Raw genomic sequence first — 20,740 nt, forward strand, 5'->3', positions numbered from 1 at the left:
CTTAGCAGGTAGGTGTTTGCCTGGTGCTCAATATCGAGATGCTATCTTCACCCGGGCTGGTTGTTATTAATGCAGTATTTATGCAGATTCAACTGTTCCGCTCGTATCCTCTGTAGAGGACAAATCCTGCTGTGGTCAGCATTTGATCCATCTCTGATGGATGTTGTTCTGCCAATGTACTTCAACACCGCTTGGAAGTGAGATGGAAACCGCAGCTCGGATGCAGCCAGTGGCTCTTTGACGTTCCCCCTCCTCCCCATGAGCACTGCATCAGCCTAAAGCATCTTTTAGTGTCCCACTCGCCAAAAACGTTCAAAAGGTCTCTACACCTCCGCTCTAGGTGAGATGTCTTGGCTGGTCAGCTTGCAGGCTTACCTTGATGGTATTTCGGTGTTCGTAAGTGGTAGGTGCACCCTCACACCTTTCTGAAGCTGCCTCTGGAAAACACCTCTTGTTTTCCACTGCAGGACATTAGCTTCAAATGCACAAATGGACAGAGCACAGCAAACAAGGCAGCTGTTCAGTGCATGTGTATAACTGCTGTTGAGGTTTCCTCACTGCAAGGCTGCACCACAGCCTCCTCTCTAGGTCGGTGCTGTCCCTCTCCAGACTGCTGCTGCCCTGGTGATGCTACCCCGTTCCTTCCCAGCATAGACCAGGGCAAAACAGAGTTCCTGAGGCTATTAAAAACTTTATAAATGGCAGAAATCAGTAACAAAACTGCATTGGCAGCTGCCATTTTCCCTGTTATAGTGAAGGGGGAGATAGTTTGCTGCTTGTCATTAGCAGTTGTTCATGTTATTAAAAAAAAGTAGCGCTGGATGTCCCAGCCTGCAGCACCCCTGGTGATTCAGCGAGGAAGTTCCCCTTGTGGTTTATTAAGAATTGAGTTCAGGTTTCTAATTCTCCAGTTTTGCTACAAAATCCTGCGTGACCTTGAACAAGTCACTTGATTTCTTTCTGTCTTGGTTTCCCATTTGGGAAATGCTGGGGCAAATAATTGTTTTTTATCTCATGGATATAACAAGATTATAAAAATATGGTAGTTCTAAGACCCTGAGAAAACCGATCAAATGAAATTAAACAGATCTTGCAGCCCAGACAAAATGAGATGAAACAAGCATGGAACTATTAGGGAAAGAAATGTTTCTTTATCTTCCACAAATAAAAATGCAAAGTGATTAAGTGGGTCTTTTCTAGCTATTAGCAATAACAGCTCCAGCCAGCTGACTTTTGCCACCCTTGAAAATTAATTTGCGGGGTACAGTCCTGAATTTAGTGTGCTTACAATAAATACCCCTAAAAATGTTGTCACCTTCTGCAGTGCAGGGTGTAACTGCTGTGATAGTACTGCAATTACTTGCCCTACGAATAAAAAGTGGCTGCTCTAAATGAGATGCTCTAACACGATGGTTTGCAAATTTCTTTTAATTGATTTTTTTTCCCCTACGATATTTCCTTCCTTAGTTATACATATATTTTTATATGTATTTTATATATTTTTATTTTTATCCAGGCTGGTTTCAGAGGTCTGATTCACAGCATGTATGCATCCCAGCCAGCTCCAGGTGAGCAGTGGCAGGGCGATGGACCGGGTGGCTGGAGGTGGCCTTATCCCCAGCAGCTTCTCCTCCTGCCATGCAGCTACACACCAGAGATCACCGCACGTCCCTGCTGCTGGGAGAGGCTGGGCACGTTCCTGTACGAGCTTGGTGTGTGCAGGAGATGATGGAGAGGAGGAAAGCCCCAGCTCTGGAGCCATTTTCCTTCCCCGGCTCGGTGAGCAGATGAGAAATGTCACCCTTTCAGCAGGGCCCTCAAAACGAGATAGTGATTAATGAACAAAACGGGAAAGAGTAGGGAAGGAGCTGCGAGTGGCTGACTTTCTGCAGCACGGAGGGAAGATGAGAAGCGTTTCAGAAAGCACTAGGCTGCAGTGTGCTACGGAAAAAGCCTGGTAGGTGCTTGGGCAGCCAGGGGCAGGGTCACCTGTGTGTAGGAAATTTCATTTTACTCTTTTTTTTCCTTTTTAACTTCCTTTTTTTCTTTTTAACTTCAAGTTTTAATCACAGTCACACCGTGCAAATGACATCTGAGTCTGAAGCCAGATCTGCAGAAGCTGCCCGGTTGCCTTCTCCGCGATGCCCTATTCCCGATGCTATTGTCAGGGTATTTCCGAGCGATGCTCACAGATTACACGGCAATTTGGCTTCCGAAGTGGTGTGAAATTGAGCATTGCAGTCTAAATTCCACTGGTCAAACCCAGAAGAGGTTTGTAAAGTTATGGCTCAGCAATTGCAGGTGATCGATTTTTCATAGCTTGATAACCGAGCGCTCAGGTTTTGTACAACAGGAGGTGATCGCGGGCACCCTCACCTCCGGTCCTAATTGCAAAGTAACGAGGTTAATGTGGACCGTGAAGGCAGTTTCGATCTGGATATTTCACAGCAGCAGAAAAACTCAGAGCTCTGGTGACTTCTGCTCATCAATTTTTCTTCTCGGATGGAAAAGTGAAGCGTGGAGGTGGTCAGCTTGCACTCATCAGCTGGTAGGAAGCAACTTGCTAAGCCACAGGAGCCCAGCGGCTCAGGAAGAAGTCTCAAACTGAAGAAGATGCAAACTGGAGTGTACCACTGGAAGCATTCATTTTGACCTGTTTTAGATTATCTTTTTTTTTTTTTTTTTCCTTTTTGCCAGGTGTTCCTCTTGTGCACGGGTAAATTACGACACGAAACAGCTCTCTGAATTTACCTAGGAACAACTACACGGTCAGAAACTCTTAGATTTTATTTTGTCAGGCGGAAAAAGGAAAGCACAACTTGAATCGAAAAGAAAAACTTGTCAAGCTTTTAAAATATTTTTTTTAAAAGGCAAGTTTTCACTGCTGTGCCCAGCTCCTCTACATCTGCATGTGAGCAGGGCACACCGGTAGAGCAGCACATGGAGAGCAACGGGCTCAGCGTTGCCCTGAGCTCTTCTAGCTGATTTTTATGGCTGAAGCTGGCATGAATGCCACTTGAGGCATCAGGCAAGAAGCAAAGGCTGTCTGTCCCTTTCCCCAAAAGTTCTTCTTGGCATCAGATGCAGAGCGACAGGTAGTGCAAATGGAAAGGCTGAGGGAATGGAAATAAGGGAGAACAAACCAGAGATCAGCACAGGAATAGGAATTGTGGCTCAGCATTTCCCCAGGCGGTGACACGGAGGGACATGGCAGAGGAACTCTGCCTCCAGGGATTTAGAAGATGGCAAAAGGTCATTCCCAAGGACTTCTGATGAAGGACAAACACGTGAATCCCCTGCTGAAATCAATGGGGCTTTTATCTGCGTGCATCTCGGGGCTGAACGTGTCCCTTTCTGCAACCAGATCGGTTAAAAAAAAAACAAAAAACCTACAAGTGTGGCTTTCTGTCACGTCCATTGGGAGATAAATTCAGTGACGGGGAAGAAATGGGAGACTTTTCATAGAGGGAAAGAGAAAATTGATTAATTTGCATAGGAATGTATCACAGCTGTACCCCATGCAGGAAACGTTCCCTCTCGGGACAGGGTGGTTTGAAACCAGCCAGCCGGCTGCAGAATTAAGTCTGATCTGAGCAGATAGTGGCACTGACGGTGGCACCGCGTTCCTGGAGGGAGGATGCCCTGCTGCTGACAGCACCTGGTGCTATCTCGGGGGTGTCATCTTCTACTCACACGCTGGAGTGGGCTGCTTCCAGCCTGCGGATGCCGCAGCGATATTCCCCAGCCGGGGAATTGCCATCTAGATCTGCCAACTGCAACCTGTCTTACTTGATGTGGCTGCTTGTTAGTCCCTACATCATCAAATAGCATAGAAACATCCAACTCGGTGCTTTTCAATCATTTCATCTTTGAGACCTTTATTTTGTAGCTGGTGCTGTGTTTCCGCGAGTTGTTTGTGTTTGTATCCTGTGAATCTGGAGCTGTAGCTAGTCAAGGATGGTCCAGGAGGTGAGCAAGTACCTGTAAGGTTGTGTCCTGGGTGTCCAGTGTGCTTTTAGCAACACTCTTCCAGCAGATCAGTGGTTTCTTTATTGTGGTTGCTTTCAAGGCACTAGGCGAGAACGATTTCTGCAGCTCTGGAGAAACAACAAGGTAGATAAAAAAAAAAAAAAAAAAAAAAAAAAAAGGAGAAATTTGCTATGTTTTGGTCATTAAACAAATTTTGTGCAAAATTCTGGTTATTGCTGCTAAAAAAAAAAATAAAGTTCTGGTTATTGCTGCTGCTCTGGTTATAGCGCTGGGGAGCAGCAATGTATGGCGTTGCCCTCCCTCGTGCACATCAGTACCTGGAAAAGAGTAAGGCAGTAATTCTTTAATCTTGAGCACTGAGGGTTCGTTTTGCTGGAAAAAAAAAAAAAAAAAAAAATCCTAAGCAGTGTTTTAGAGCAAGATTCAAACGGCCTCAAAAAGGCATCAGTTAAACCTGCCCGCGCTGTGATCGCCAAGGAGCGGATCTTTCAGCTGGCGGCGCGTTCCCTGGGGGTTCGCATTATTAATATCTGCCTTATGACAAGGTGCCTGTGCTGATGCCAGGTTTTTTTCCCAGGCAGCATGATTAATTTTTTTTCCCTTTTCTTAATATCTCAGAGCCAGATGCTTCTCAATGTCCTCACAGGGGTGTATTGCTGTTCTTAAGCGCTCCTCCTTCTCCCCCACCCCTTTCCAACTAATTCATATAATGGCCCCGGAGATGTGTTTTGTAGAGCCACAAAAAAAAGCAAAACTTTGAAAGCATCCCGAGATGATGGACTTGACATGTGCAAATCTGTCCTCCTGACGTTCCTGGTGGGTTTGCCGTTTCGGGGCGTGCTTCTTTGCCTAGCACTTTGCAAATTGTGTACACGCAGAAGTGCTGAACGCAGATATTCTGCTGGGGAGAACGAGCAGCAGCGGGGCGTTGAGCTGGCATCTTGGAGAGAGCAAAGGAAGGCTTGGCTGAGGAAGAGGAGCACGTGGTAGCTCTAGGAAGCACCCTGGGTCTTCAAGCATTGGTTAGTTTAAAGACTTCAAGACTTTGCAGTACTAAAAAAGGTCTTTATTGTGTAAAAAGAGAAGAAATTAATTCTCTGCTGGAATTCTTGTGCAAAAGTGCAGCTGCACAGGCTTGGGTTTTTCCAGCCTTCAGATGAGCTTCCTTAGCCAGCTGTGCAGGAATGGTTTGTCCAAGAAGCTCCTACTTCTGCCATGTCCATCCAGCAGTTTCCCCCGGGTAAGGGATTCCCACAACTCCTGTACTGATCCTCACCTGCTTTCAAAGATGCCTGCGCTCACCTGGACTTCAGGGTGGTTTCCTGGGGGAAGCAACACCCCAAATCCCAGAAACAGAATAGTTAATGGTGGATAGATTAAGAGACAGGTATAATTTAATGAATTTGTAAGTGTGAGCAGGGGAATCAAGTCCTTCCTCCCTGTCTCCCTTAGTTTTGGTGCAAGGGGAGGCTGCCAGGAGGGCAGGAGGACATTGAAGCACTCCCTCCCGCAGCAGGTCACCTCGCTGTGTGTCAGGCACCGGCAGGCAGAATGGGAATTAAGTCAAAATTAACCTCAGTCAGGAAACCCCCTAGCCCCGCTTTATTTGGCCATTTAATTGAATTAACGACGCCGTGTAAGCGTGCTGACCCCCAGATGTAAACTGCTCCTCCCTCCCCATTTCCCTCCTTCATTCCCTCACGCTAACGGAGCCGGTGGGGATGTGACTGCAGAGAGAGGGAGGAAAAGAGGGAAAAAGGCTGGAAATAAAAGGAAAAAACTCCAGCCTGGTGCAAACCTTTCCCTTCAGTGTCACAGCTGTGCTCACCGTGCTGTGATCTTTGGTGCCGCTAAGCTGATTGCGCCCGCTGAGGGGTTCATCCACCTAATCCCACGGTGCTGCAACTGGTTGCTTTCTATTTAAGCACAATTTGTATTTTTTTTCCGGAGAACTAAAAGTCAGTTTGGCTTCAGTGGACTCTCGAAGTGGGTCAGGCTGTTACGGGGACCCACTTTTTGACGTTTGCTCGGTTAATACAGGAAAATAGGACGCATTAGTGGGCTCCGCGTCCTAATGGATGCTCTCGGGCTGGGAGAGGTCTCTGCATGCATTAGGGCTCACGGCGTCTGGCGTGGTTTGGGAGGGATGGATTCAGGAGGTGCTGTGCTGCCACTTGGATGCCGCAGCAATTTTGGTTTTGCTTGCGTGGACAAACCACGCCGGCACAGGCTGTGCATCTAAAAGGGACTCTAATGGGAGATGCCAATAGGTTCGATTGATTTCATTAATTTAATAATCAATTTAAATCCAGTTCTCAGTTATTTTTCCAAGGAAGGGTTGATTCCCATTTGTTAACAACCATTAAAACATGTTCATTTGCAACTAGATACAGCCTTCATGGTAAATTCAGTTCTCTTGCTAACCAGATATACAACATCCGTGTGTGTTTAATTTAACTTAGAGCAGTTTAACCTACTTCATTCACACTCTTAATTTTTAGGTGCATATGAATTGAAGTTAGAATTTCATTGAAAAGCCTTTTCACTTTTCAAATTCTCCTTAAAAATAAATTGAAATCTCACCAGAAGTATGGCGATGGGGCTTGGTTTTGGAAGGGGGAAAATAAACAGAATTGTATTTGTGTTTGTGAATAGCACATTTAGGAAAGGAGATGTTTACTACCAGAATGTGTCAGAAACCCTTCCTGCCCAAGTTTTGTTAACAAAATCAGGAATTTTAGGAGCAAAATGAAGGAGTGACTGAAGATTAGCTTAGGTTTCACCTCTGCTCTTAACCATTCTTAAGACCTAGTAGGTCCATTGCCTCCTACTTCATTTTTATCCAGAAATAGTTCAAAGCTATTCTAATACCTCAAAAGAGTTGTTACAGGAGTTTGTGTGACTTACCTGGTGATTTTCTTCAGATAGCAGGCATCAGATATATGCTGCTTGAAAACATACGTTATTTTCCATTAACTGCAGTGATTTTATGGGGTTGTATTCTGCTTGAGCCATCACTTAGGACAACCTGATTTCAAATATATTATTGAAGTATTTTTATTTTAGCAGAAAAAAATAATTTTATGCCTTTCAAGCACTAAACAACATTAGTTTTATTTTGTAGAAGGTTCTTAAAAAATGTTTTTTTCATGATTCCAAGTACAACTTTTCTTATAAACTCTAAAGCCCCATTAAAACTGGTAGAACACATTATTTCAATTCCTTCTCGTCGTTAAGGCTTACTTGTTTAATTGGACAAGACCTGTAAAGCTGCTCGGTAAAAGTGGGACAAGACTGAAGATAACACAGGAGGTGTGCACAAGGATGCTAAGCCACTTGTGGGGTGTCTAGCTGGCAGCTGGGACAGTCCCAGTTCACACCTTGTGCTTTTCAGGTTTGGGCTCTTGCTTATTTTGTCTCCCCAGATTACCGAACGAAGGCAAGATTCTCACTAATGGAGGCTTACGTGTGGGCAGATCTTATTAGGAGAGGGAAGACCTAGCGTGGAAAAGGACAGCACGTCCTGCTAGTCAGAGCGTGGGGAGCTCAGCATCCTGAAACTAATCCTGGCTGTGGGCTGTGCTCCTTGTTTGACCTTGAGTAAATCAGACAGTCAGGTTTTTTCTTCTGCGTGTGTCTCGGTTTCTGTAACTGTAACATGGGAGCATTATGTGCATATATCCCTGGGTCTTGCCTAGATTAATAAATCAATATTTGTAAAGTAAGCCTCGATAAATGCTAACTGTATTAATACGTGTGCTCAAACCTTGCACAGAAGTTTGGGAACACGCCTGCATTGCTGCCGTGCGAGTGCCTGAAGTGCATCAGGGGCTCTTGGCCAGGGGTGGTCGGCTGGGAGAGACCACTTTGGGCTGTGCTCGTCCTCCCAGGGGACTGCCTGTAGCACAGATCTGCCAGGAGGTCTTGAATACAACTTTTCCACTTAACATGCTCCCCCATCACCCACTGTCAGCAATGAGATTAAATTCTGTGCGACTGCAGAGGACGTTGCATGATTAAAATCCTCTTTTAGAAATTAATATGTACCATCGCTCTGGAGCACGGTGCCTCTTCTCCGAGAAGGGTATTGTCTCCTGAGCACTCAAGGTGGGAAAAGCCACCAAGTGAAGCTGTCTATCTTGGAATTTTATGCTGCTGCACAGTTGCTCTGCTGACAGCTACCGCTGCTTGAAATCACAGGGACCTGGGGACTTCTCCCTTCCCAGGGTCACGGTTTGCAGGATAATAAAAGGAGGGTTTCAAACTTCTAGGTCCTATCAAGAAAGGGAAGGATTTCCTGAAGGAGAGGGATGATCCAAATCCCCAGCAACCCATTCTCCATAGTAACTCTTTTCCACATCTGGGTATCCTGAACAAAAGCCCTTTGCCTCCAAGCGTGGCATGGCAATTCCTTACCTTGCTGCCCACATCAGCCTGAAGAAATCAGCAGTCAGCACATTTGCACATCCAAATTCAGCCTTCAGACACTGGCACGGCCACAGAGGTGCCTTCTACACCAGCTTCATGTGCTCTCACCAAGCAGGGCTGCTCGTTTGGTCCAACCTGAAGCTCCCCAGTTGCCATTTCCATTTTGCTCCAGGTGCTGGGAGGCTGCGTGGCGTAACTGGGAGGCACAGCAGGGTGAGTTACCCTGGGTGGGTTGACAGGTTTCTGGAGGAGCTTTTCTGGAAGGTAAAGGATATTTTGGATATTTGGATACCCCTGCTGAATACAGCCTGCAGGCTCTGAGAAACAGGGCTCAGCAGCCCTGGCTGTGCCCAGCAGCCTCCCTTTTCACATGCACATCCTTAGTGCCACACAAAGCAACCAACAAGAGCAAGCCCCACAGGTGTTCCCTGTTAATATACATGGGGAAAGTGATTGCTGCCTATTTAAATCCTGCACTGAAGGTGGTTCATCCTTCTGTGAGGCTTCAGATGCTGTTGGTGGGGGTAAGCATGTTTGCTGCTCTGAATTATCTATTGAGAAACTGCTTATGTTGCCAGCCCATGCTTTGGGGTTGGTGTCCACAGGGTGAGTTCCCCTGCTTGTGGCCAACATCACACCTTGCTGGCTGGGGTAGGGAGTGAAAATAGCAGCTGTGTCTGTTGTACAGCCCCAAGGGCTTGGGGTTAGAGCAGGCTGAGTGATGTTTCTAGGCTTGTGCCAGGTGGTTATGCTGCATGGGATTGATTCAGGCCACTGTTTGTGGGTGAAAGTCAGTGAGAATTTACATTCCTTATCATTCTTTTACAATATCCAACAAATACTTGAAAATTAATCATTGGAAAAGAGAGGGGAAGATTTATTTTCTTTAAAAACAGAAGTCCCGAGTTTTATCTGTTAATTTTTTTTCCTAATGTAGCTTTGGAAGTGTATAAAAGTGTATTTCAGAGGGGAGAAATCTGATTTAGGGGAATGATTTTTCATCTGAGAGCATATATAAAGCTGTGCCTTTATTTGCTGTTAATATTTGCCTGGTATTTGAGTCTAAAATGAGCTTGTTAAAGCACTCTGCCCTCGCTGCCTTCAGTGGGTGGCAGGCAGCACTTCCACTCCCATTGCCCAGGCTTCCCAGGAATTGGAATAATGATTTCTCCTGTGAAATTAGGCTTTGCTGAGTTAGGCTTTCATGGCTATTTCTAATCCAAAAATTAACCAAAAATCTTCTGAGCATCTAGAAGAAGTCTTTAAACAACATAAAGGCTGCAAACCTTTTTTTTTTTTTTTTCTTCCCACCAATAAAAGCAAGTTTTTTAAATAGTGATTTTTTTTTTCTGGACTTTGTTTTCTCTGCCAGCTTCCCACTGTGCTTGGTTCTCCTGTTCCCCAAGTTATGCAGGAGCCCCCAGAGGGCTCTGGGGGTTTGCTCAGGACCCTTGCTATAGGAGGTTTCTTGTACTTCTACAGCCTGAGCATCTCTCACCTTCCTAACTTGCTCCGGGAGGGCCCTACCTTCCTGCTCGTGGCTGTGCAGGATTTAAAAGGAGTTTGTGTTCCTTCTCTTCCCATAGTCCTGTGGTGTTCTTAGAACATTAATTCAGAGTGTTCTAGAGAAATAGCTGTCTTTAGAAACGTGCACACTGGCTGATTCAGGTATACAGGCTGTGGGCTCCAGAATAAAATCGTGCAGATGTCTGCAGGGTGGGCACGCGTCCAGCACATCCCATCCAGGCTGGAGATGCACCTTTTGTGTTGTGCCTGCGGAGCCCAGAGCATCCCGTTACCCTCACCTGTGCACTTCTGATCATTCCTCTTTGGTTCTGAAGCGATGCTTTGCAGTTAGGTATAATTCAGGCACGTGTGGCTGCAGGTTTTACTGTACCCATCGCCGCCCCCAGACCATGCAGGTGTCTCGGGAGCATGCCTCCAGTCCTGCCCTCCTGACCCACTCCAGTCCTCGCTGTGGGCAGACACACGGCCGTGCCCCTTGCTAATTCCCCTCCTGTAGCTCCAGGCACACGGGGATGTGTGCCCCAGCTGGAAGGCACGTGGCACATTTGGAGGCCTGCTGGCAATGTGCAGCTCTGGAAATGCCAGGACAAATGTGCTGTGGGATCGCAGAGCACGCTTTTCCCCATGCCTGGCAGCTGGAAACACTCACAGGCTCATGGCTCCCAGCAGCTCAGTCCTGTTTTTCTATCAGAAAACCAAGAATCTGGGGGAATTCACAAAAATGCCACCTCAAAGCAGGCACACGGTTTCCAAACTCTGCCTTTCTGCGGCTGTTAGCGGGAGGGTCGATTTGGGTCAAAATGAAGGCAAACGCTCCTTTCAGACCACTTCACGTTTGGTTTATGGACCTGTTAAGGCAGCGGGATAATCCCTTTAGCTCACCCATGTAATTCCTAGTGAATATTTATTTTAAAGTGACTTCTGTGCCCTCCCTCATTAGCAGAGCTTGGTAATGCATCTCCCAGCTGCTGAGCAGTGGCTGACAGCGGGAGGCTCTCTCCTTTTGTCTCCTTGCGGGGTTTTTAAACCAACTCTTGCTGGTTTAACCCCTCCAGCTCACCTCTAACCATGGGGAAGAGGGTCCTGAGCCCGGGCTGGGCTCTGAGTGCTGGGCACCAGCCCCGCTGGGGGAGGACGGAGCCGGCGGCGGGTTCAAGGACGCGCTCCCGCGTTAATGTGCGCAGACATGCTCCCTCTCCTGCGCTGATTGGCAAGGTTAACCCGGAGAGGCTGCAGCTTTTTCAGCTGATTTGATTAGACCCACTGCTTTATCCCATTTCCCCCACCCCCTCGGCCCAGCACCTCCTGATCCTTTTAGTGCAGCCCTTGCTCCGGTGAGCAGCCCTTCGGATCTCACCCCCCTCCACCGCCACCACCACCACCGTCCTTTTTCTGATTTTCGTGCAGAATTTTGACATGCAGCAGATGATGCAGCCCTAAAGGGAAGAGCAGGCAGCGGGGTCTCAGTCTCACGGGTGTGTTATTGTCACTTGTCAAGGGGCTGCCACCTCTTCATCACTCCCCCCAGCTCTGCCTGCTCCCGGTGTGCCTGTGTGAGTTTGGGGAGCAGAGGGTGAGGCTGACGTGACCCCAGCAGGATGCCCGTCACCCTCCAGTTCCTTCTCTGCCTCCAAAACTGGGGGCAGGAGGGAATTTTGTAGGCAGGACCAGCTGCTGGTCCCTCGGTCCCCTGTAGCCCAGAGGCTGCTTGAAGTCTCGTCTCCGATGCTTCGACGTGGGTTCCTTCATCCCACAGATGCGGCCTGGTCCCAAAGCCACACAAACCACATCATATTTCAGCAGCAGTACCCCCAGTTTTTCTGGGCAGAGGTGGCTGTGGTCCCCTGGGAGTGGCACCAGTGCCAGGCCGCAGGGCTGCCAGATCCTCCTTGGTGTTTCTCTTACACCGTGGAGGCGAGCGCTTTGTGTGCCTCGGGTTGTCAGTTCTGGGCTCCATCCCTCGTATTAAGCTGATGCCTGTCATATTAAATACTCCAGGGGAATTGGGAGCCTTGTGTCAGCGTGCCTAAGTGCCTCTTGCCAAGTCTCTTTAGTCCTCATAAATAAATAAGTGAAGCCCATAAATTACAGGCGCTCACAAAACCAAGAGTGCCCAAACTCCCAGATGGAAATTACCGGGGGGAGACCGGCACTGCTGCATTTTTGGGAACCCCACACTGACCCGGGGGAAGGTCCAACGGGGCTCTTTGTCACACCTTCATGGCCAGAACTGACCTAAATTGATGTGGGTTGAGGAGCTCAGCCCAAACAGGGGCTGGGTCCGGCGAACAGGGCCGACCCCACAGACTCGCCCTGGGGAAGCAGACAATCCCCCGCACACGATGTATTAAACCTTGACACGCTGCATTACTTAAGAGGTCTCGGGGAAAATTAAAACCCTTTCGACTGGGTTTTGCAATGCAGGGGAAATTTTAGTGACATTTAAAAGGTTTCTCTTGTGTTCCTCTAATGGGATAAATAAAAAAAGGCTTGTTTTAGGCCAGCAAATGGGGGGACAATCCAATTTCCCTGATTCCATCAAGACACTCTTAAAGCATTAGCTCGTGCAGTTTTGAAAAAAAAACACACACACGACAGGCTGACCCCTCTGCCTGATGGCTTTGAGAAGTGTCCTGATGCGGAGGTGCCCGTCCCACCCCGTGTGCTCAGAGCCTTCAGGCAGCGCTCCCCAATCCACTCCCCTGCCCTTAACCTGCTTAGGGGCAAGCTGTGCAGGAGGGGGCACGGCCACCACTTTGTGATTCACCGCAGCCATCCACGCTGCTCTGCAGGGGCTGTGCTCCTTCAATTTGGTGCTTTGGCTCTCGGGAGGGGAAAAAAAAAAATAAATGACATCAACCGGTAACGTTTCTGATGAGGGAATGAAATCTTTGCGTTTTTTTTTTTAATCGGTGTTTTGGCCCAAAATAAATACAGGTCCCCCCCGTGGAAAGCTGTATTTGCAGCTCGGGATGATTAATGTGTCAATACTTAGATTTGGGGGGGCTCTGGGGGTGGATAACGGGAGGTACGGAGCTGTTCACCTCGGGGTCACCGCTTCAGCTCTGCCCCAGCTCGGTGGCCACCACGGGTGGGTGCCATCTGCTCCCCAGCAGCCCACCCCGTGCACTGGGCTGGTCCCAGCTCTGCGCACTGGGGCAGATGTCGGGGTCCCAGCAGGCTCCCAGCGGCTTTTTCCAGGCCGCCGAGCTCAGCCCTCGCCGTGACTTCGGCCCCAGCCTTCAGCTCGGGCCGGGTGGCTCAGGGGGACCTTGACCTCCTGCCGTGCTCACACGCCCCGTGAGCAGCCAGCCTGTTATCCCTGCCACGGCTGGGGTATCGCCTTCAAAAAGCAGGGCATCCCCGGCCATAAATCTGGCTGTCGGAAAGCCGGCCGCGGTTTCCCCTGCGCGCCTCCTGGTCCTGCTGAATTGCATTAGGATCGCCGCTGTCGCGCTCTGAAAGAGCCCTTTAAAGCGAAGAGCAGTTCTGCATCTCGCTAAATAAGTGATGACAAACCAAACTGCCCAGATTTAGTCTGGCTATATCTTAATGGCGCTGTGGTTCCTCCGAGAAATCCCGGTTACTGACAGTGTGATGACCCGAGGCACTTTTCCCCAGATGTTTTTCCTATCTTTTTTTTTTTGCCTTCCGTATTGGCACTCGATTAAAAGCTGGTTGGAAAGCCGACTGTCTGCGGGTGAGCAGCACTAATAAACCTTTATCCTCCCTATTTCTCGGCTCTTCCAGCAGGAATTGGTCCCAAAGATCGTAAACCGGGAGGGGAGTTTTCGGAGTGCAGCGCGGAGCTGTGCTGGATGATAAAACGAAAGAGCAGCTTCGTGCACAAAGGGCCTTATAAAATAAAATAAAAAAAATGATAAATTAGCTACTGACACAGCTCACAGAGGCTGTGAAAAGGCCTTTAGATGTCACAGCCCTTGGAGGTCAAGAGGCAGGAGCCTCTTACGTCGGCTCCGGCCGCAGCGTCTCCCTGGCAGTGCTCCACTTGGGGCAGGATCCAGGCTCTGATGCCTTCCCCCTCTGGCAGACGGCTGCGAGTGCGCGAACGCCCTCTCTAATTCCAGATTAGCCACAGAGAGCAGCCGTCAGGCTTAAGGAGCAGGCGTGCTTGGGAAGAAGGGCTTGTCTGGAGGCTGCGGGGCACGGCGCTGTCCTGAGGTGCTTCGGGGTGGCTGGGCCAGCTCCCTGGTACCACGTTTGCTCTAAAAGAGCGGAAAAAAAATGCCTGTTGGGCTGGGGGCCACTGTAATTCATCTGCCCACTTACCCCAGCCTTCCCCAGGGCATAGTTTAGTAAAATCCAGAGCTCATTTAGTGGGGTTTTATAACGCCAAACCCATGGTTCAGACCATCCAAACGCAGAAAGTTTTGATTTTGCAAACCTAGCCGAAGAAGGTTTATGAGACCAAAACACAGCCTCCAGATTCTTTATCCTCACCAGTTTAAAAGCAAAAAAAAAAAAAAAAAAAAAGGAACTGAGACATCCCTTAGACCACGAGCAGTGCCTCTGGTCCTCCTGGTACACATCTCCCCATGCCTGGTCCGTGCACAGCACTGCTCCTGAGCACTGCTCCTGGCTGCGGCGCAGGGGTACAGGGATGCGTTTTGCAGCTCCTCCTGTGCAGTGGGATTGCAGCCGTGCCTGCAGTCCTGGAAACTGGCTTCAGGAGGCTGAAACCTTGTTTCCAGCCCCACAGCTGCTCTTGCACTCCTGCATGCCTGCAGTGTCTCAGCCTCACCCTGCCTTTCTCACCCTGCTTTGCCTGAGCTGGGCAGACTCGATGGATCTGCGCAGACACCTGTGCTGAGCAAACTCCTGTGTTTGGTGCTGCTCTGGCCCACGCAGGGATGGTTTCTGTGCTTTCTCTTGGGTTTCTTTATCTCTTAAAAGCCACCCAGCTCTTGGCTTTGAAAATGACACATTAAGCAGAGAGGACATGGAGAGCTGCAGGGTGGCAGCTCCCGTGCCATTAAAGGTGCTGGTTAAAGGTGCAACACCTCCCTGGCCACCCCCGGCTGTGGGTTCAGTCCTTCCTAGGAAAAACGGTGATTTACAAAGTCCCGAGCCCCTCTGAACTCTTTTAAACACAAGCCTCGAAGTCAGAAAGGACTCAGGTAAACAGAGCAGCAGCAGCAACACCCTCAGCTCGCGCCCACCCCGCTAATTTCGGCAGCCCCATGGAGCATCCTTCTCTCTCGCGGGGCAGAGCTGGTGCTGGGTGCTGGATCTCACCCTGCTCACGGCATCGCCAGCCCTGCTGCAGGACGGGGGAGCCGTGCTCAGGACGGTGCCTGCTGCCCGCTAAGCTCCCCGCTCCCGGCCACACGTGCTGCCCCGATAGCCGACAGCCGGTCCCACGCGGGCACGGCGCCAGCGGTGACTTTACAGGCTTTGTGGCGGAGATTATTTAAAGGAGATTAACCCTTCTAAACCCCTTAGATTTTAATTATTTCTGTATGTATTTATAAAACCCGCAGTCTGCTGGTTCCAGGGCACAACTGCCCCAGTCCCCATCCGTAACCTGGATTCGGGAACGCACAGCACAGCCCTATTACAGGACAGGGCTGGGCTGGGGGCATGCTGCTTAGTTATTTATTTACTGCCCTGCTGGAACAATCGACGAAGCTGAAACATTCAGCTTTCCAACTGTAAAAGGAGCTAATAATGAGGGTGACGTTAAAATAACGCTGCATTAATTGAGCTGTTTGTGAGCCCTCGCTAATTGTTTCGCTTCGGGCAGCCCTGCCCTTAGCGCATGCTGCTGCCTGGGGAGGTAGGGAGGTAGGGTCGTGGCACTGGCAAGCAGGGGAGGGAAGGAGAGGGAGTCCTGCTTTGTCCCTTCGGTCTTTTATGTTGGTGTTGTCAAATGACAAAGCCTGGAAAGTCGCCCAGGTAGCGCTCAGAGGAGAAAACCAAAGGGCGTGCGCCTCCATCCTTTGATGCGCCTCCATCCTTTGATGCTCTCTCCTATTTGCCCTGTTAGTGCTGGGCTTATTGGGTTTGTTAGAGTTAGGGAGAGATGGAGGGAAGGTTTGCACTCTGCACATGAGCTGGAAAATCCAAATATTTCCACACACCAGTCCCTGCAGGAGGGGCAGGACACCCAGCGCTGGTGGTGAGCGACATTGGGTCAGAGATGCTGCAGAACCCTTAATACAGGTCCCAGTCCCGGCTTGAGGCCGAAGGCCCTGTTTCTGTGTGTGTGCTGGGATTGCTGCTGAGATGTGATGGTATTTAAATGTGGCTGCTTGTTTCGTAAATACAGACATAAAAGGTGGCTGTTAGAAAGAAACAGACCCCACAGCATTACGGACCCCGATGATCTGAGAAAAAAATAGGTCACTCTGAGGACATTTCCTAAAATCAGATGATTTTATTTATCCTTGCACCTTGAGCAAGGAAATAGATGCCAATAGAGCCAAGGAGCCCATGATTTTTTTTATTTTTTTTCTGGGAGAACTCTTTAACATGCACACGGTCCTACTTCTCTGGTGGTGAACATTTGACCAATATCAATTAATTTCTCATCACGGCCTTTCCATGAGCTAAGAACACAACAGCGGCCCCATTAGGAGGGGAGATGCGCCCGGCTCCCTGCACTGCCCCACTGCCTGCCGAGTGGCAGGCTCAGGAAACCTTCAGTTTTCCTTCAAGCTGCCCCAAAATTAATACATATTTGGGGATTTTGGGATTTGCATGGGCAAGGTCTTCAGCTGGAAGCACCGGACCCTTGCGCTCAGCCCCGTGCCCTGCAGTGGGGGGGGAGGAAGCAAAGGGTTAAATTTCGGGGCTGTAGAAGCAGATTGTGTTTTCCTTCTATGATGTGGGCTGACAAGACATCAGTATTCTATTCATCTGTTGGGAATTAGGCTGTTAATCCAATCAATGACTCTTGAGCGAGCCGCAGCCTGCCTCCCCACTGGGGAACAATCGGATCAGACGGGAGATTGTTTAAGAGCAGAGCGCGGTCCCGGTGTCAGGTGGAATTTCCAAGCATTCCCTAGTGAGTTGGGGATGGGAAAGCTGTCTCAGCCCATTTATCCTGCCCCTTAAATAACCAGGTATCTGCTAAAGTGATAAAGCAGCACACGAGCAGAATGGGGAGCGACGAACTTTTACGCGGGGGGGCAGGGAAGCGCCAGGAGAAGGGATATTTGAGCATCACGTAATACAGGGCTACAAAGGAGAGAGGGGGAGCAGCTTTTGGCTGTCCTGTTTGCAGCCTGTGATCATATATAGGTACTTTTGTACGGCTGGCTCAGCTGCAGCACTGTGCTGCCTGTTGCAACTCGAGGCACGGCTCCCTCCAAGGTTTGCATCCCCATCCTTGCAGTGAGACAACAAAGCCCAAATTTTCCAGGTTTTGTCTTACACTAACACACCTCTGCGATGACCGGGAAGGTGCCTGATGCTGGAAGTAACGGAGAGCACCAAATATTCCTTGGGGCACTACAAACACAACCCCTCAGCAGTGCTTGGGTGCACAAATCGGGGCAGGAAGGCACCCCGGGCCGGCAGCCCAGGAGTCGCAGCAGTGCACGAGGTGCAGAAATGCATTTGTTCTGCAGTGAAACAGCCACGCTGCGGGGGGATAGCGAGGTGCGAGCACGGGGTGCTGACAGCAGGGAATGTGATAAAGCCCACTGAAACTGCACGTGGAAATTGAGGTGCGGAACTCGTTGGGAACTGGGGCGGTGAGGGATTAGCGTGACCCTGGCCCTCTGAACTCCTGGGCCAGCCGGGTTTGGGGGCAGTAGCGGATGCAGGCTGCTATGGGGAGCGAGTTCCTGGGCATCAGGTGCTCTCTGAGCTTTCTGGGATCTGCCTTTAGCAGTAGGTTTGATTGCCTTCAAATCAGAGCACCTGAATGAACCAGGAGCGTATCCTCAAGGCACAGGTACGGGTAGGGAGGTTCCCAGACAGAAGGATCCCCAGCTGCTCGGCTTTAAAGGGCTGCTGCATCCCTCTTCCCTCGATCATAACGGTGAATCAAACAAAAGCTAATGCAATTTCCTTTGCCTTTCAGTAGCAGACTGTGCTGTAAGGGTCCGTGCCATTGGAAATGTAATAATTGCTTCTCTATGCAGATCTAATTTATCCAGGAGGCACTTAGGAGATAGCCCCAGTGATAGCCTGGTGATAGGCTCTGGAGAAGGGCTCAAGAGGTGATGATAAAGATCTGTCTAGCACCTTCCAGCCTGGCGGGTATCTGCCTTGAAAGGTATAAAGGGGCAGGAGAGAGAGCTCCTGGAGAAGGACAGCTCGGCACCAGGAGCAAGGGGCACCTGCCAACCATGCCTGCCTGCTAGATTTAATTGGGGAGCTCATGACGGGATATCCAAGCCCCGCGTGGGTTAGCTTGGGTTGTTGCAGACCCCAAATAACAGCTGTGTGTGGCTGGTGCCTGGATTTGGGTTTTGCTTCTGACGGAAGTTGCCCTGTGTCCTTGGTCCTTGGAGCCTTTGCAGGTGTTAATGGTACGTGCCCAAACCCAGGCTGCTGTGTGCAAAATAAGCACAAAAATGAAAATAAAGGCTGTGCTGGGCCATCCACTGAGTTGCCTGGTGGAGTTCAGGCTGCTTGTAGCAGCCCAGGTCGCTCGGTTTCGCGTGCTGGTGGGCATTAGCATACGAATCCTGGTGCGCTTTTGGCTGCAGTCTCACCCGCAGTCATCCTGGGGATAAAATCTCGGAGAGAAAAAGAAGATGATGAGGTTAAAGTAAATTGTTGGGAAGTTGAAGTCTAAAGTGGAAATAAATGAGAAATAAAACCGTTTTTAAAAGTGGAGGGAAGTATTTTCTTGCGATTTTTCATCTCCCTGGCTTGAGTGAGTCTGTGTCGTGCGGCTGCGGAGATTTATATTCACAGCTCCTAAGCAGTAGTTCAGAGTCTGTATTATCCCAGCCCTTTTTATTCACTCACCTTCTAAAGACGTAGTGTAAATATTTATCTTCGCTGGCCCATCCACGCTGCCCAGGCCCTGCGCTGTTAAACTCTCTTATCACCTCATCGCTCTTATCTGCTGCGATCCCTGCCAACCTTTGGAGCCCGTGAACAGGAACGAGCACGCACCCGTTAACATCCCACAGATGAACAGAAAAAAAATGGTAACGGAGGAAGAGAATACCTTCACGTGCCATCTTTCAGAAGGGAAAGGTTACTATTTGTGTTTTCTGCTGATGTCTGCCCAGCCCTGGGTTCATCACCGTGGACCAAAGCCCTTGGGTAAGCAGAGGCACGTGGTGAGCATATCCTAACCGAAGTGCTCACCCACAAGAGAAGGGACCAGCTGCCCTGGCTGCACACTGGTGTGGATTTGTTGCTCTTCTGTGCAGAAGAAAAACCCAACGTGGAGCCACTCTTGGCTTTGTTTTCCCTCCTAAATGAAAGGTGCATGTGTAGGGGGTGTCCCCCAGGCGGTGTCCATGCCTCCTTTGCATGGGCAGGGGTTTCTGTAGGCAGCTGGGTGAGGATTTGGTGGGTGTGGAAGATCCCTGTATATATAACACTATTTAAAAAATGTCTGTATGTATGAAAACAGTGCAGTCAGCCAGTGGCACATCTCCACGTGGCAGCAGGAGCTGTGTTAGGTGATGTACACAGCTGCAGGGCTCGGTGCAGATGGCTCCGTGCCGCTGCCTCCCCATCTGTACTTCCAAAACCCTGTGTCAGGTACACCAGGGAACAGAAATCCCCAAGGAACGAGCTGGGGATGGAAGCCCCGGTGTAATCCTCTCCCTTATAAGACCAAACTGGCGTGCAGTGGCCATAGTACCACTTAAGGGATAAGACAGTCGGTCCATCTGCGCTCGCTCCGTCTTCTCTCATTTCTCTTGCCCAAATTTCTCAGGAGCACCGCGCAATCCCCTTATCCTATAAGTTACCCACTGCCAGCGGGATTTCCACGGAGTGACATCTGTCGCAGACCTTGCACGTAGGAGGCAGCAGTAGTTTTGCAGCATCTTTGTGTCGATGGGTTGGGTAAACACGGACGTTTGTTATTTTTGAAGTTCTTGGCTCGCCAGCCGCTGTTACGGGGCATAACGCAGCGGCTCCCAAAGAGGAAATTGTTGCAAGACAAGCAATATTCTTTTATTTGCATACTCTGTCTTCATATCAGAAGGAGAAGTTGTTGGCTCAAACGCTTACAAGTGAGTGCACTGTCACGGGGCCACACGCGCAGACCAGCGGCATTGCAGGCTCAAACCTGGCTCGAGATGTTCTCTGCAGGAGCCCGTCCTTCGTGCTCCAGAGCACGTTCAGTGCCCGGGTATTTACCTGCCTCCTCACGCCTCTTGGGCCTCTTAGCTGCCTCGGCAGCAGCCTCAGACACCTTTCTGTCTGTCTGTCCTGGTGGGTGATCTGTGCCCGGAGGCGTTTTGCCTCCCCGAGACCGAGACCGGTGGTGGCTGCGGGTCTGCCACCAGCTGCAGCGCTTGCTCCTGGCACGGGAATCCCCGCGTGTAACCATCAGCGATGCAGCTAATTTTAATATTTTAAAGCTAGCCAGAAGTGTGCTGTGCTGTCGTGAGGCTTTGCTGGAGCAGCCACGTGCTTTTTTTGTGGCTACAGCTGAGTTTTGCTGGGGGCACGCAGCCCTGCCATGCAGCACAGGGCTAGAATAAAAGCTCATTTCCAACTTTCCTGTGCCCTAATACAGAAAAGAAGGGCGCCAGCACTGCGATTACCAAACTTCCCATGCTTGCACTTTGGAAATAACCGAGGGAAGCATTCAGGTTTTTATGTTACAGATCTGTAACACGGTTGGTTT

The 20,740-nt window shown here is 49.7% G+C and overlaps 1 protein-coding gene and 1 long non-coding RNA gene across 5 annotated transcripts in view; both read left to right on the forward strand.

The window, feature by feature from the left end:
* The window catches only part of ACBD6 (acyl-CoA binding domain containing 6), a gene marked incomplete at its 5' end in the record, with an annotated part of 74,565 nt that overhangs the window by 47,506 nt on the left and 6,319 nt on the right, over positions 1-20,740 (forward strand). The window contains 2 exons of one of the 4 annotated variants that reach the window (XR_014695376.1): positions 1,517-1,957; positions 2,061-8,828. The exons of 1 other annotated variant lie outside the window; for it this stretch is intronic. Coding sequence is in view for 1 of the 3 variants with exons in the window: in XM_084527245.1 (XP_084383371.1) it covers positions 1,517-1,729 (213 nt within the window). Of the gene's footprint in view, positions 1-1,516; positions 8,829-20,740 lie in introns of those variants that run through there. 2 more of the 4 variants (XR_014695377.1, XM_084527245.1) reach the window with 2 other exon arrangements.
* On the forward strand, positions 7,079-19,299 carry LOC311440389. The gene is made up of 2 exons (XR_014695382.1): positions 7,079-8,054; positions 8,495-19,299. It is a non-coding gene; the product is annotated as an uncharacterized lncRNA (long non-coding RNA).

Source organism: Aythya ferina (genome assembly GCF_964211825.1).
Source record: "Aythya ferina genome assembly, chromosome: 8".
In the NCBI taxonomy this organism is placed as follows: Eukaryota; Metazoa; Chordata; class Aves; order Anseriformes; family Anatidae; genus Aythya; species Aythya ferina.